Source organism: Emydura macquarii, unplaced genomic scaffold (assembly GCF_026122565.2).
Source record: "Emydura macquarii macquarii isolate MOO-44397 ecotype Brisbane River unplaced genomic scaffold, CSIRO-AGI_Emac_v2 contig_3287, whole genome shotgun sequence".
Taxonomy (NCBI): domain Eukaryota; kingdom Metazoa; phylum Chordata; order Testudines; family Chelidae; genus Emydura; species Emydura macquarii.
In genome coordinates, this window is record NW_027133424.1 from 4,559,387 (window position 1) to 4,575,479 (window position 16,093).

Sequence of the window (16,093 nt, forward strand, 5' to 3'; positions counted from 1 at the left end):
ACCACATCCCTTTTCTCTCTCATGATAAGTGCTTTCCTGCTTCAGTTTCCCTACCTTACATGCCATTTGCGCATCTTAGTAGGTGGATCCATTTGGCTTTCCTGCTTCTGCAGGTTGCCTCTCTCAGTGTTGTGTAGAGAATCAGCAGACATGTTTCTTGGAGGACAAAGTATGTTATAGATGATCTTTTTAACAAGGGGTGAAATCTTTCTTTCCTGTGTTTAATTTAAAAAAAAAACCAAAAAAAAAACAAAACAACCCCATTCCCATCCAAAACAGATTCAAACACTCACAAATAAAAAAGTAAAACAAAGTGATAGATTTCAAAGTTGTTTGTGTCTAAAATGCTATTTTGATATGGTTGCATAGTTAAAAATGAAAATAAAATAACGATTATATATTGTCACTGAACTATACACTAAAATGTGGAAACATTACTTATGAAGTTACTTGACAATACAAGGTTAGACAATTTGAAGTATTTTTGCATTACTATTTGTCAAATGTATGACATTTTCAAAAAGTTTGTTCATTACTAGATTTCCAAATTAGAATAAAATTTATTTTTTATCTGCCATAATTTAATTAATCTTAGGGTCCATGTATGATATATTTCCTGCTGCCTGCCTACAAGTAGTAATTCTCCATAACGTCAAGCAGACAGATCCTCACTGTGGATGATGTCATATCAGTGTTGGAATATTTTCAAAGCCTCCAGATACTAACATAACTCTCTTCCCGACTTGAGATAGTCACAAGCAATAATGGCAAGATACTATACATTCAGTATTAGAGCCTCCAACTATCAGTCCCCCCTTCCTGTTTAGGGACTAAAGCCAAAGTTTTCCAACTTTGTGCCTCAAGTTTGGCCCCCTAAATCCATATTTGTGAACATTCGATTGAAGATCATTGATTTACTCATTTGTGACCAAGTCTTCTACTGTACATAATGTAAAGATTCTTACTTTTAGAGACTATGCTACTAAGAAGTCAAGAAACCCAACAATACACTGTGTTTCCAGAAATGAGCCTAAACAATGAATACATATATCTAGGGCACACAAAGATACAAAGAGGTTAACCCCATCTCAAAAAATGTCTACAAATAGGAAAGGTCAAGAGAAGAGTACTGGGAAGTTGCTACAATCTTCGATTTTCATCAATTAAAGGCTAAAAAGATGATGACTAGTTCAGAAAGGAGATAAATAAGAGAGGAGGTGACAGAGGTATCTGAATGGTGCAGAAAAAATAAAGGTGAGTGTTCCTATTTACCCTCTTTTCATAATACAAGGGCAAGAGGACACAATGAAATTAGGACAGGACATTTAAATTTTTAAACTGAACAATCTATGAAATTTATTATCATAAAACATTATTACAGCAAAGAGCTTAGTAGGATTGAGAAAAGGATCAGACATTTATATGGATAAAATATCAAGTTTTATTATCCCAGATTAAATTAACATTTTCTTTTAAATGACAAAGAAAGTTCTTCAAAATATAAACAAACAAACTCCTAACTGACAGGGTTTAGGGAAAAACTTTCCTTAGGGGCAAGATTATTCCATAATTGTCCATTAAGAGGATATCTGGTACCAGCCATTGCTAGAGACAAAATATCAGAAGAGATGGACCCTTGATCCAGTTCACTATAGAAATTCCTACTTTCCTAGGTTTTGTAACAACTTAAAGAAATGTTCATGGAAAACAGAAAATGTATTATATGAGCATATTACATGCAGAGAAATAAACTACATAAAATATTAGAAGAAAATATACATAAGGCAAAATGACCTTAGCATACAGGATGAAGTGGCATTCAACTCAGCAATTTAAAAATACACTGTGATGAACAGAAGAGTTGAACCTGGATTCATTGCACAACATTACCCAAGCCAGCTGGCTGGCAGAGATTTATTTCTATTTGTAATAAAACTCCAAAGTTCTGCATGAACATACAGTTTACTTTAATTAAAAAAAAAATTTCATCATTGACCATAAAGAACTCCCCCAAAGTCCACCGAAGTAAAAGCAAATAGCCCTCAATACTTAGTCCACCCCTCAACCCCCAAAATAGCATGAGAAAACAGTTCCATTGTTTGCAATGTTCCATGAAGATAAAGATTCAAGCCTTTTGAAACTAAAGTGAGTAAGGAAAGATCTACTGTCCAGGGCCCCTAACTGGCAACACCCTGTCACCAGCCCACTTACATTTAAACATGAAGGCTGTTAGCTCAACTACCACAGTTGATCGTTAAGTCTTGCAGTTTCGTGCAAGCAAAGAAGCAGTCTATAAGGGAGCCAGCGCTTAGCAGGTCACACCTAAAAACAAACTGCAAACTTCTTGATACAGAGTGGCATGTACAAAGCTTGCTCCATTGTGTGGTACATAGAAAGGGTACCTCCATGCACCCCACCATTTAAAACCGAGTCACAATGTGGCTGACTACACTGCAGCAATCCAATCTGGACATCACATGCAGTAGTACAGCAAGGCATGCAGTAGTATAGCAAGCTCTACATTCAAAAGGTAAAGTCACAACCTTCTAATAAAGCACAGCTAGAAAAAAATACTCTCAGTGACCTAACTGAAGAAGTTGGGCTGAGCTGCTTAGGTGGTTTGAATGTGCTGTTTTCACGGTTAGTCTGCAAGCATTACATTTTGTGTGTCAGATTTCTACCAGGTACGTTTGTTCATAGGTTGGGTCCAATGGTTAATTTGCAATGTATTGCATTGCTATGTGCTGGCTAAAACCACTGGAGTAAAGGAAGTCACTTACACTTAACTGGTGATGCATCTGCATTTGTTTTGTGAATAACTCTTTGGGATCCATTACTTTTGAGCACTGGGCCAGCATCCCAGGTGCTAACCACCTGTATTTTACTTATATAGCACCAGTCCGGTCTGAATCTTCTTGGACTGTTTATGCTGGGGGAGGTGTGTGATTCTGGAGTTTGTCCCCTTATAATTCAATGTCTGTCTTTCTTCTTTTACTCCAATATTTCTTTCCTTTAACTCAGAGAAATTTGGCAGTGAATGTTGGAATGTACGGATATGTACACAAACTGTTTTGAGTGCTCTCTAGTGGTATTTCTAATTACAATACTACTTTGTACAAGAAATTTCCTGTTGGATTAACATTACCCAGACTCTTTCACAGGAAATTGGGTGTTTCTGTGTCTAGAAAGTGGAGAAACAATAAAGCATGGTGGATTCTTAGGATAGGATAGTTTTGAAGTTTCTATCCTCTTCTGTAGATACATTTGATGAGTTTATTGAGGGGATGGGATTGCCTACAATGGCATGTGGCCCATCGGTTACTGCTATTAGCAAATAGTTCCAATGGCCAGAGATGGGATACTAGATGGGGAGGCCTCTGAGTTACTACAGATAATTCTTTCCCTGGTGTCTCGCTGGTGTGTCTTGCCAACATGCTCAGGGTCTAACTGACCATCAAATTTGGGGTTGGAAGGAATTTTCCCCCAGGTGAGATTGGCAGAGACCTTGTGTGGTTTTCGCCTTCCTCTGCAGCTTGGAACACAAGTCATTAGCTGGTTTGAACTAGAGTAAATGGTAGTTCTCTTTATCTTGAAGTCTTTAAATCATGATTTGAGGACTTCAGTAACTCAGTCAGAAGTTATGCATCTATTATAGGAAAAGAAGGGTGAAATTCTGGGGCCTGCAACATGCAAGAGGTCAGACTACATGAACATGATGGTCCCTTCTGGCCTATGAGTAACCACTCATTTCTGCAAATCCAGCAACAGACCAGGAACCCCCACCTTGTGAACCTGACCAACAAAAAGGTAGACAAATGCCTTCATTCAAGGAACTTTATACAACCTTTGTTTTTCCTTCCACTGTTCTTCCCTGTCTGCCATCATTACCCCTGTCTTCCCTAAACTAAGCCTCTGCCAAGTAGCTCTCATTAAAGCCTCTATCTTGACTAGAGATTGGAAAAGCTGATATATCAGTCTCAGACTGCACAGTCTAACAGGAACATAGTACTAGGTATCATATGTATACTAAAGGCACTGCAACTCATATCACTTAACTATCTCCCGTAACAGCCTCAGATCCATGTTGAGTAGGAAGCCTGACAGAATAAAACCCTGCAGTACTGCAAATGAGAGAATCCACAGATAAGCAATTGTCTAAAACTCTCTTTTTGGTCTTGTCAGAGAAATAAAGAATGGCGCTGGTTCAACTACCATGCCAGGGTCCACAAATGTCCATGTTAACATTATCTTGTGATCAAAGACTGATGATAGATCCAACTGAATAAGCATGGACACTTGATCTTCAGTCACCAGAAGATGACCATCCTAAAATGCAACTCTCCATACCATAAAAAGGCCTAAAATCAGGGTCCTCAGAGGTCTTGACGGTCTAGATATCATCTGAGCTGCTTTGCCCACAGCCAATTCAATAAATCTCCCTTAAAAAGAGAGATTGTGGGCATGACTGCAACTAAGGTTCTCTGTATCAAGAGTCTAACAACTGCTTCTTTAAGAGATGCTAAAAAGGCATCATTGATAATTCCTACTCACTGCTGATCAAATTTCTCTTCATTCACCTTTACCAGCCAAGATAATCATGGGTACAACTTCTCGGGTTGTGCCCCAGCATGTTGAGAATGGAAGGAAGTGATATTGGCTTAAACTCTAAAGGAAAAGTCTTCGTATTTTTCTCTCCCTCCCATTCAACTCCCGAGGCACAGTTACACCAAGTAGGACTAAAAAAAAGTTTGCTACAACCAATTTTAAACATGAGCCTTTGACTGATAGGAACCAATTTTAAACATGAGCCTTTGACTGATAGGCCTCCCTCAGAACAACTGGAAATGAAGGATGTTAAAACAACAGAGATTGTATAGATTTTGTTAACACCTGCTAGATGTCAAAAGGTTTTTAGGTTCACACTGATAAAATAAGACTTCACTAGGACAGGCATGAGGGCTGGTGAAAGATATAAGCAAAACGATGCACATTTAAAGTGAAAATAACATCTTCACTGAAAACAACCCTTCATCTCACTTTACTAACCACTTTATCCATCATATGCCAAGTTATATAGTCACCAGTTTTTATATATAAGTAGCAGATGGGCCAAAGTTCATGCCTTCAGAAAGAAAGATTTCCATTCAGTAAAACTGAGTTTGCAAAAATGATGTGGGTCACAATGGGATTTCATGAATTTTCTAATTTCTACTGCTATTCCATGTGACAATGAGATATTTCATTGGAACTTTAGATGCAGTGTGTCCCTTAATAATCTTGAAAAATATAAGCCATCTAGAAATCCTTACCTTCTACTATCTCATGAAAATCCCAAATTACAGCTACATATTTTTGTAATGCAATAGGTTAAAGATCAGAGTCAAATAGAAAATAATCAACTTTTTTACCCCATGATAAACAGTTTCCCCACTGTTAGAATGGAGAGGCAGAATAATGGTTAATGGATTTGATGCAGCACACAACAGAATGGTGGTCTCAGATTGGCTCCCAGAGAAAACTGTGTCTAAATCACAAAAAGCACCATCACAACTGCCACTCTTGCTGGCAAAGCTAAATAGGTCATGAACACTGAACACTTCTAAACTCCAAGAGCAGCTTTCTCACCTTATACAATCTTAATACAGTAGAATAACTGGCCTTTGAAAATGCACAGAAGCTTTGTAATTTTACAACCAATGATTTTCAAACTGTGGTCCATGGCCATCTGGGAAGCCTTTTTTGATAATCTGCAAAATCTATTAGAAGACCCAAGCAGCAGAGGCATTGGGATGTGGAGAGGGAAGGTGATCCATGAGAGGATATTCCACTAACAGAGGGGTCCATAGAATGAAAAGTTTGCAGAAACACTGCTCTGGATTACTAATGATGCTATGCACTGGAAACCATGTGATGAGAACAGGAGCCAAATCTTTCCATACATAAATATATTTAACATTTTATATAAAAAAGCCTTTGCCAAAACCATATTCTTTCAATAAAGAGCAAAAATTAAAATACACAGTGATTGGGGGCTGATGCTAACAAACAATAAACCTTAATAAGACCCAACACTTTAAAAACAAGGCTATGCAGTTACTGTTATCAAAGCAAGCAAATATAGTTAAATGTCAAGCATTACTATGGATATAGGTCATTGGTTTCTATTGTTAATTAATGCCATCCAGCAGCTACCCATGGCAGGGAGTAAAGTGTGTTAATTACAATTTCAATTACTGCCCCCTCATCTCCCCCTCTCCCCCGCCCCCCTTTTTTTTTTTTTTAAAGAGCTCTGCGAACTTGTCGCTTTGCAGCCACACAAAACTGAGGCTCTATATAGTTTATTCTAGAAAACAAAAGTATAAATAAATTTTACCTTTGTGATGAGAATTCTGTATTTGTCCAACATGGCCTGATTGTCATGGCACCCTGCTAGCAACTGCCAAACCTCTGCCCTTAGTGCTTCTGGAACGCCACTCTTTACCAGTGTAGACAGTCCTTTTGGTCGCACAGCAAGGTTATTGTGCCTGAGAAAACAAACAACTATTTATCTCTCCTATATGAGGAGACACAGATATACACTATGAGAAACAGATAGAAAGTTTTCTGAGTATGTATGTTATTCAGAAAAGTATAGTCACTACTAAGTCAAGCCATAAATGTTTATTTCATTGCTCATGTTTGCAAGTATTTCTCAGGTTACCAGCAAAACTGCCACAAGAATCTGCTGAATACCTAAAATTAAAATTTGCTCATTATCCAAAAGGTCAAGGTTTAATCAAGACTAGAAAAGTGAAGAACTGAAGAGGGAGCAAAGCTAATCAATGCAGAACATATTGGTAAATGAAATTCATTGCAGGCAAGCATAACAATCTGTAGTGCACAGAACAATTTGACTATTCATACACATACATAGGTGAGCACAAAATTAACTAACTATTAAGGAAAAAGACATAGTAATCACCGTGAAAGCTCAATTAAAACATCTGCTCAACATACAGCAGCAGTAAAAAGGCAAATAAAATACACTTGGTTCTATAAAAAAGAGGCATTGAGGATATTTTAATGCTATTATTATGGAGGTACTAGTTACAGCTCCATAGTTAAGGCGGAGTTGAGTTTTGCATGTAAAGCAGGGATTCAACCTCTTTTTTATGTATGAAAAGTGCACTGTATCTCCACCAAATTACAGCACTGTATCTGACTATTGAATTAATTTTCTGAGCATTTACAAGTAAATCCATTTATTTAGTTTATGTGTTAAAATTAATTAAAATAGGTATTTAAAAAAAATTAACACTTCTCTATCAGACCTCGTCCACTGCTTCTTCACTTAGTTCCACTCTCTAAGTAGAAGATGGAAAAGGGCTGGAACATATGTTTTTAAAAAATTAACACATAATTAATCTGTGGAACTCGCTTCAAAAATCAAGGGAAAGAGCTTTGTAGAATTTTAAAAGAATTACATGAATGATAAACGCATCACTAGTATCATGAGGAATTACATTAAATGGGCTGATCATTTACAATGCATCAGCCATCATATTTCACAGAGAAAAAACCTAACTATTAATCACCTAACGTTAGGATGACATTTCCCCCATAAGTATACTGTGTAATTTTCAATTATGGAGGCTTCAGAACTTCTTCTGAAGCATCAGATAATGTCCATTGCTAGAGAGAAGACTCTGCACTAGAGATGGACCATTGATTTGATCTAGTATGGCAATTTCCAAGAATTCAGCAGGAGGGCAGTGTCTGAATTCATTCTTTGGCCTTGCTGTACACTACACTGCACTCTTCTTTTGGCAGTGTGTAATAGTAGACACATGTAGTCCCCCTCAGCACAGGCATAAATGGCAGTATAGACGACAAGGCATGGATTAGGTGAGTAAAGACACACCTAAAGGGTGTGGGTACGTACTCGAGTACATAATCTACACAGTTCACTATTCACCTAAACTATGCCTCCCTGTCTACACTACTATTTTTAGCAATTTAGTGTCTGGTGCTGGAGCCCTTCCCTCAATGTGGGGAAGCTCTGCCAGTTCCCCATTGCTGGAGCTCTTCTCCCACTACAGGGAAAGATTCCAGCAGCAGGGAAAGGCTCCAGCAGTGGAGAAAGGCTTTGCTAGCTCCCTCTGCAGGAGCCCTTCTCTTACCACAGCAGAAGACTCCAGCAGCGGGGAAAGGCTCTGGCAGCAGGGAGCTGCTGAAGCCTTTCCCAACTGCCTTCCCTCTGCCAGATCCCTTTACCGACAGGTGTACACACCACAGTGTGGACGCAGCCTGTAGCTATATGTACCCTACATGCCATCACCAGTGGAGTGGAGTGTAGACATAGCCTTGGAAACGCTTGCAAAAATTTTTAATTGTTGCTACCACCATTTCAGTTCTGCTAGCAAGAATGAGAGCGCCAATTCAGACAAAATGCTAGCAGGCTGCTGGAGTGTTAAGTTCTGTGTTGTGCCAACAAACTTTTTTATCAGTGTTCAAAATAATAATAATAATAATTGTTTTCAATAATTAATGAAAACATGAAGAAAGTCTTCTGGCTTCTGTCTCAAACTTAACTGCTTTGAGATATTTTCCAAACAAGCCTGTCTTTCTTGTACTCACAGTTGGAGAACAAGCTTGTTTTCAATGACTGATCATAAACATGAACATTTTCTGTTTTAAAAAATGTCCATGAACAACACATTTGGGTAAATGTTGAAAATTAAAAGTCTTGGCTCAGGACAGGTCATTCAAACTCCACCATTCCAGTCAGGCAAACAAAAGACATAACAATCCCCTTCCTACTTTGTATCATGTTTTATAATGGGTCACCTGTGACTAACGGATTTCTCATGGGAAAAGTCCTAGGAGGAGAAGCTATTATCCAACAGAAATATTTTAAAGGCTAGATATTTTAAGCATCTTCAAAGTAAAGAAATTTCTATTCAGGAGCAAATAAGTGGGTATGAAGTGAAATCTCAAACACAAGTTACACATATGGTGAGCATGAACTAGTTAGTGAGATATCCATACCCAGGAGAAAGTAGTTCAAGATGTGTTTGGTAATTACTCATATAGTGCCACTGCTATGTATAGACAAGTACGAAATCAAGGTCCCTATCCTAAGCACTTTATAATCTAATTTAAACTGATAAAGAGAAAGAGAAACAACAACAGACCAAGCAAGAGATAGAAAGGACACAAAAGAAAAAGGAATTTAATTATTTTGTCACAAAACTAAACAAATAACTTTGCCCCCCAAATTTAAACAGTGTGAAATGGGATGATGAACGTAATCAATTCCAAAGCAATAATTCCATAAGATACATGCTGTACTTTCTAGAGTGCTTTCCACACCTGCACATTTAACTACAATTGCTTTTTCTGTTTAGGCAGTTTACAGACACCACAGACGACAATTTTTCTTTATAAGTAACAAAGGCCTACTTAATTCTGAGCCTTTTAACATGTAAATAAATCCAACAAAGAGCTAAGATGGTAAGTTTTCACATGAACATGAAGGACAGTAAGCAATTCTTCATTGCCATCAGGAAAAGAATACAGATAATAATCTACTGTAATAGCCAACAGAACTTATACACCATGTATTACCACCATCATTTATGTCCAAGCATGTTCAGACTAGAGCACAGGATCATAATGGATTTGTTACATAAATATTCACATACATTAACTTTACTGCAGACATGGCACTTCATTTAATAGCATTAGATAGTTCAGCTTGTGTTATAAAATAACCATACAGTCAAGCAAACTCTGTACCTTTATAATAAGCAACTCTTCAGGTTTCTGAGTGTCTGTCTGGGAAATAGTTTAAATTATTGATATTCCTTGCTGTTCATTTACTATAGAAAATAAATACATGTGCTTTTTACTTGTTCTGTTGCTAGATGACCCACTGCCATCTGTTTGGCCGTGGAAACAGATTTTTTATTTAAAAAAAAAAAAAAAAAGTTTTGTTTATTTTCATCTCACAATTTGGCATTTGGAAATAACTGGGTCACTCATGGCTGTTGGTGGATTCATGTCTTTAATTTCTTACAAAGTGCATTTATTATCTTGGCTATACTTCAGCAGCTGTTAGTTAATAGGTCAAAGAACAAATGTATGACATTATTAGAGATGCCAAGACCATATGATTATGACCTGGCAGGACACATACAAAAGAACAATAAAAAATTACAGTTGCTATAAATATTTCTGTTTAATGACTACTATGTATGCCCATTATCTTTGTACACATCAGAAGCTGTTATCCACATCTTTCTGAGCATTCAGCTGCTTATGACCCAAGTTCAACATAAAAAATTAAAGCTCATTCTAAGGATACCCTACATACTGTGATTTACTAAATAAATCAGAAAGCCTCCCCCATTTTCCTTTTTGTGTTTGTTATATTTTATTTTAAAGTTCGGGGTTTTTTGCTTATCTTGGTTTGACTTCTAGTTATATAAATTATCTTTTTGGGGAAAAAAATCTCTTTCAGACTACATCTATGCAATTTTTCTGTCATGTCAGTCCACTGGTTTACGGTAACATTAAATGACAGGTAGCAATTAACATGCAAGAAGTTTTTATCTCCAACACAATCAGTGCACCAACTCTCAGAACGGAAATGTTAATTTCTTATGAAGGCATGTATCTTCTTTCAGCATATGCTGTAGTGTTTGGCACGTTGGAGGAGCTTATTTTATTTGATCTATTTTTAATTTTCAAACAGTTATATTTCTCATCAACTGTTTAATGCTATACTTTTCAAAAAATCCTGGAAAGACTAAGCTATTCCTCAAAAGTTCAAATACTGAACAGGTCAAATTCATCTCTGATACAACATCAGTGGAGTTGCACTAAAAATTAATTTGGCCAAGAATGTTTTAGGCTCAATCCATTTCCTCCTACCTCTCCTTAACGCAAGCCTGGATTAAGGCAACCTCTGGCTCCAGGCCCATCTCCAAGCCCCCACTCCCTGTATAAGGTGGTAGTAATGAAGACCATCCACACAAAAATCATCTGCTAGGACAGTGGACAGCCTACCCGTTCTCTTCTTTAAGAGAACTTATACAGTATATCTAAACCCATCTCTCTATTTTTGAACAGGCTGGGGTCAACACAAGACCAGGAATGCCCCAGCCCCTCCTCAACCCCACAGAGGTCTCCATGCAGAGACCTACCACCCCAGCAGAAGGCCCTGTAGAGGACAGAACCTGCTGCCACCTAGACAGAGGGCTCTGTTGGATTATTAGTAGCAGAAGGTCTCCACAGAGCAAGTCCTCAGATAAACTGGCAGGCAGGAGCCTGCAACTGCTAGTCATTAAGCTGCCTGAGGTCCTTCACCTCCTAGGCTCAGCACTCATACACCTGACTGTTTTCACAGAATTTGCAAATGGAAACTGGGGAAGGAAAAGTGCTTTGCATTCCAATGAGGGCGTGTTGAAGCTAGATCCCATAGCAGATAAATTCCACCCCATTCCTTCAATTACTTTTGTCAGAAAATTTAAACCCTTAAATGAACACTGGGTATAACTGTGGGACAATTTAGCAGAAACAACCACAATCTTATTATTGTAACCTTATTACCATATTAGCACTCAAAAAGTGCTAGGTACTTTACAGAAAATAAAATACCCATAGCCCCATAAAGATCTTGCATTTTAATAGCCGACTTGATTCAGAGGGTGAAAGCAACAAACAATAGAAGGAAGATAAGGAAGCGAGGATCATAAATAATAAGGGAATGAGGATACTCTGATTTCGTGCATGGACATCTTGCTGGTCGGTCGGTCGGTCGGTCGCGCGCACGCACGCACGCACACACTTTGTTTTTGTTCTATTCTATTTCCTGTTTAGCCCTGAAGTCCCAAACTAACAGTCCATCCATGTTGGCACTATCCATGTAGCTACTTTTCTTCCATGTTTATTTATGTTTATTTTCACAAGCATAAGCAAAATTCATTATAGTTATTTGCAAAACAGTTTCTTCTTCCACATTATGGCCAAAAAATTCCCATGGTTGGTCTTTATCTCAAGATAATTTTATTTTAATTTGGGCAAAATCTTTCTGGCCTTTTGAGTTGTGAAAAGGTGAAATGAAGACGTTTTTATCACTGTGTGGAAAAAAAGATTGCAATCTGTTTTCTAGGTGTTAGAGAATTTCTAAAGTATTTCACCAAATTCTACCTTTTCTTAATCCAGATTTCACAATGCCTTTCATGAAACCTGGATTGCCTTCTTGTGAAATATGCATTTGTTCACCTGGGAGGACCAAACTCCTTGAACGTGTAAGACCTCAATTTTAATTTTCTAGACACGTGTGAATATGCAATTGAATGTTAACTTGATATTGAGAAGTTTGACAAAAAACACATTTGATCAAATTGAGTCTAAGTAAGGCAATTTGATGTCTGTTACATGATTTAAAAAAACAAAAACAAAAACAAAAAGCCTCCCTCTGTTTGGCATTTGAGAAACAACAGATTAATGTCCCCTTGGGATACAGTTATGTATAGGATCAACAGGAATAATCAATACCAATCATAATCATAATTCACAATAATAATTCACAAAACATATCATAAAAAGGAAAGATTTGACAATGGACAAATCTATTACAAATGAATACATCAGGCTATAAAGATAAGCATTTAAACAGGATGTGGGCCAGGGGCATAGCTCTGGGTGGGCCTGTATGGGCCAGAGCTGCCCACTTTGAAAGCAGGCCCACCCAAGCTCCACTTAAATTACCTACGCAACCGGAGCTTTCTCGTCCGGTGGCTTCCCGTGGCCGGAAGCAGGAAGTTCCAGAAGTGACCTGCCAAGAATCACTAAGCTGCCCGACGCTCCAGTTGCCCTTGGCAAGTAGAGCGTCAGACTTCCCGAAATTCCTGTTTCCAATCACGTGACGGAAAGCAGAAAGTTCAGGTTTTTCAACCACCCCACCCATGTCAGCCAGAGGTCTTGCCAGAAGATCTGGTCTGGTTATGGGGGGGGGGAAGCATGAAATAAACTACTTTGAACACTAAGGTTGAGCAGAGGAATTAGTAAAATAAATATCTGAAAATACAGTAAAACAGAAACCAAGGCTTTCACAGAAACACTGGGAGAGATCCCTAGAATAACCACCAATTAAAAATACAAATGTGCTAATCCTTAATACACTGGGTTTAAATACATTTTCATATGCAGCATCTCTACTTTTCAATCAAACAAAACATTTGGGGGTTTTTTAATGGAGAAAGAAAATTAAAATTTAAGACTAGGGAATTTTAGGCCTTGTATTGTTTTATGAGCCATTATCTGATCTTCTGAAAGGTGAAAAGGTTCAGTATTTAACAATCTAAGTGAGAAAATTAATTTTTACCATCGCCACAGTAATTCTCCCCAGGAATACAAGACCTTCTCAGGACAATCCTTGGACACATCACCAGTACCACTTGAGAGTTCATTATCGCTCTCTGCAAAGACACAAAAACATGCACAGATTTACCAAAGAAATAACAGATTTATAAATAAAATTTTTCCTCACTAAAGCAGTTGTATGACACTACACAAAAAAAGATAGAAAATACAAATGAATCGGGAAAGCTTGAGGATTTGGTCAGACAAGTGTGGGATGAAATTTAAGATGCTGAAGTTTAAGATAACACATTTAGCAGATTATTAGTCCTTTACATTACACCACATCTAGGATATTATACACAGTTCTTGCCTCAAGAACCCTGATCACACCCGACACTGATGAAATGGTATTTTACTGAAAAAGATCCATAGAAGATCAACGAAAATGATATATATCTTCTGAACATCTTAAGTGAGTTAGGAGTCTAAATCCCATTTTCAAAAGTGACAGGAGAAATTGACCAGCATAGCTATTTTGGTATAATTTAGCTATACCAGAATAACTCCCCCATATGGACACTATTCTGGAACGACATCACTTTTCTTCTGGAATAGATCATTCATACAGGGAGCTATTCCATCATAGCTATTGCAAAACATTTATTCCAGAATAGCTATGTTGGTCAATTTTCCTGTGTAGACAAGCCTGAAGTCTCGCTGACCTCACTTCTGAAAGTCTGACCTTATCCTCCATTCAATCAGGATAATTCTCCATTCAATCAGGATAATTTGAGATTTTTTTTGAACCAGGAATTTGGGGCTTTTGAGCCACATGAACTTGGTGAAGATTCTGCTCAAGCTGTGGAAGGACTGGCCCAAGAGCTTTTGGCTGTATACCTACCACAAAATGTTTACAGTCAGAGTGCGAGAAAGGAAATATCATCCCCATTTTGCAGATGGAGAACCGACATGTAGAGTTTAAGTGACTTGCCCAATGTCACACACTGTGTTGGAGTTGGAAACTGAACTCAGATCTTTAGAGTCCTAATCCAGTACCTTAACTATAGGAAATTCCCCTCTGTTTCACACTGGGGCATTTCAAACTGTTCTCACCTGACTCCAGCTAATATGGAAAGTGATGCTCATGAATTTATGGCAGAGTGGGGCCAGATTATACTGCCAAAAGAATCAAATGATATTAGACCTTTGTAGTTCATATATGGAGGGAGATATCAAAGGACCCACCATCACCAAAAATAAACAAAGATACCAAAAAAAAAAACTTGTCACCATCTATACAAACTTTTTCTTGCTCCCAACCAATGAAGGCAGATCACAGATTTCTGATTATATGTTTACTGGTAATTTTGTATCTTTAAACAGAATCTTAAAGGCAAAATAAAAACCAAATAGTATTAAATATTTAAAACTAGAATGATTTAAAAGATATTGGGCCTGATCACAGTGCCAATTCACAGCTCTTTTGTACCACTTTGGCAGCACGAAAGAGTCACCGTCACATTCCCTTTATCCTTGGGGACCTAAAGCAGCTATACATGATTCAGAGCAGGCCTGAGTATGCTTTAAACATTGCCAAGTAGCAAACTATCCCAAGAATCCAGGGACCACAAAAAGTGGCTTAAAGCAACTTTTGCCCCACAAGAGTTTGCCCCAACAGAGCTCAGCCACACACTTGAGAGTTTCCCAACATCTTTATTTTTCCAAGAATTTTCAACATTTCACATTAGAAATAAGTTGATTTATTATAGGCATCAGTAGGTTCATGTAGAGGAGGATCCGTCCAACATAGTTGCATGATTTCTCTCCTAACTAAATCTTCATCACTGTCACTCTGACTCCAATTACAGGTTCCTAATTAAATATCTCATGAGTTGCCAAGTATAAGTCATTATTAAAAACATATCAATCCTTGAATTTGACAACCAAACATGAGGACAAAGACAGCTCATGTGCTATACCTCAAAGACATTCAAAGCAATGTGAACAGAAATGCTGGTTTGGAAAAAAACATTAGATTGCTGCAATCTTCTCCCATTTTAAACCAAAACATGGTTCATGAAATTTTTTGGCTCAGAACCAGTTTGCATAGTTTCATAGGTCCTGAAATAAAGGAGACCTGGGTTTGAATGAATCCCCTTGCCCCATTTTTTAAAATCTCAATAGAATCCTACAAGCAAAATTTTGATTTGATGGGTTCACATCCTTTTGTGCAGATTCACTGGAACCAGAAGCAGAAACACTGAACTCAGAAAATCAATTTTCCCTTATACAGCAAGGCTATAATTAGGTGTATTAAAATATAAGATAGTAAAATGAAACAGCTCCGAATGACTGGAAGAATTTGTTACGACCCATAGAACCAAACTATATTTTGAAGCCCAGACATGCAAAGCATATTAAATTCTAAAGCAAATAATGGGAAATATTGTGGACCCATTCTCATTTTCCTCACCACCTGAGCAATAACTTAAATTTAGATTTAAAAACAATACATTTTAAAAAGAATTAATAGCATAAATGAAATTTTAAAAATTATCCCCTCTCCTGATTTTTCCAGCTGGATCAGATGGTTTAGATACTATATTGCCCTCTTTTCTCCCTAAGACACTGAATAAAGATAGATTCTGCCGAGCAGATCCATTATTGGTCACATGGAGTAATTCAGCCAATCACAAGAAAAATATGACATGTTCCACTGATCTATCCCAGCAAACCTGGCCCA

The 16,093-nt window shown here is 37.6% G+C and overlaps 1 protein-coding gene across 10 annotated transcripts in view; it reads right to left on the minus strand.

The window, feature by feature from the left end:
• Positions 1-16,093, minus strand: part of RABGAP1L (RAB GTPase activating protein 1 like) — a 483,894-nt gene that overhangs the window by 334,093 nt on the left and 133,708 nt on the right. For 8 of the 10 annotated variants that reach the window (XM_067532377.1, XM_067532378.1, XM_067532379.1 and 5 more), the window contains exons 12-13: positions 13,373-13,466; positions 6,374-6,524 (exon numbers count right to left, since the gene is read on the minus strand). In XM_067532377.1, coding sequence (XP_067388478.1) covers positions 6,374-6,524; positions 13,373-13,466 — 245 coding nt within the window. Of the gene's footprint in view, positions 1-54; positions 157-6,373; positions 6,525-13,372; positions 13,467-16,093 lie in introns of all 10 variants that reach the window. The other 2 variants (XR_010917038.1, XR_010917039.1) reach the window with 1 other exon arrangement.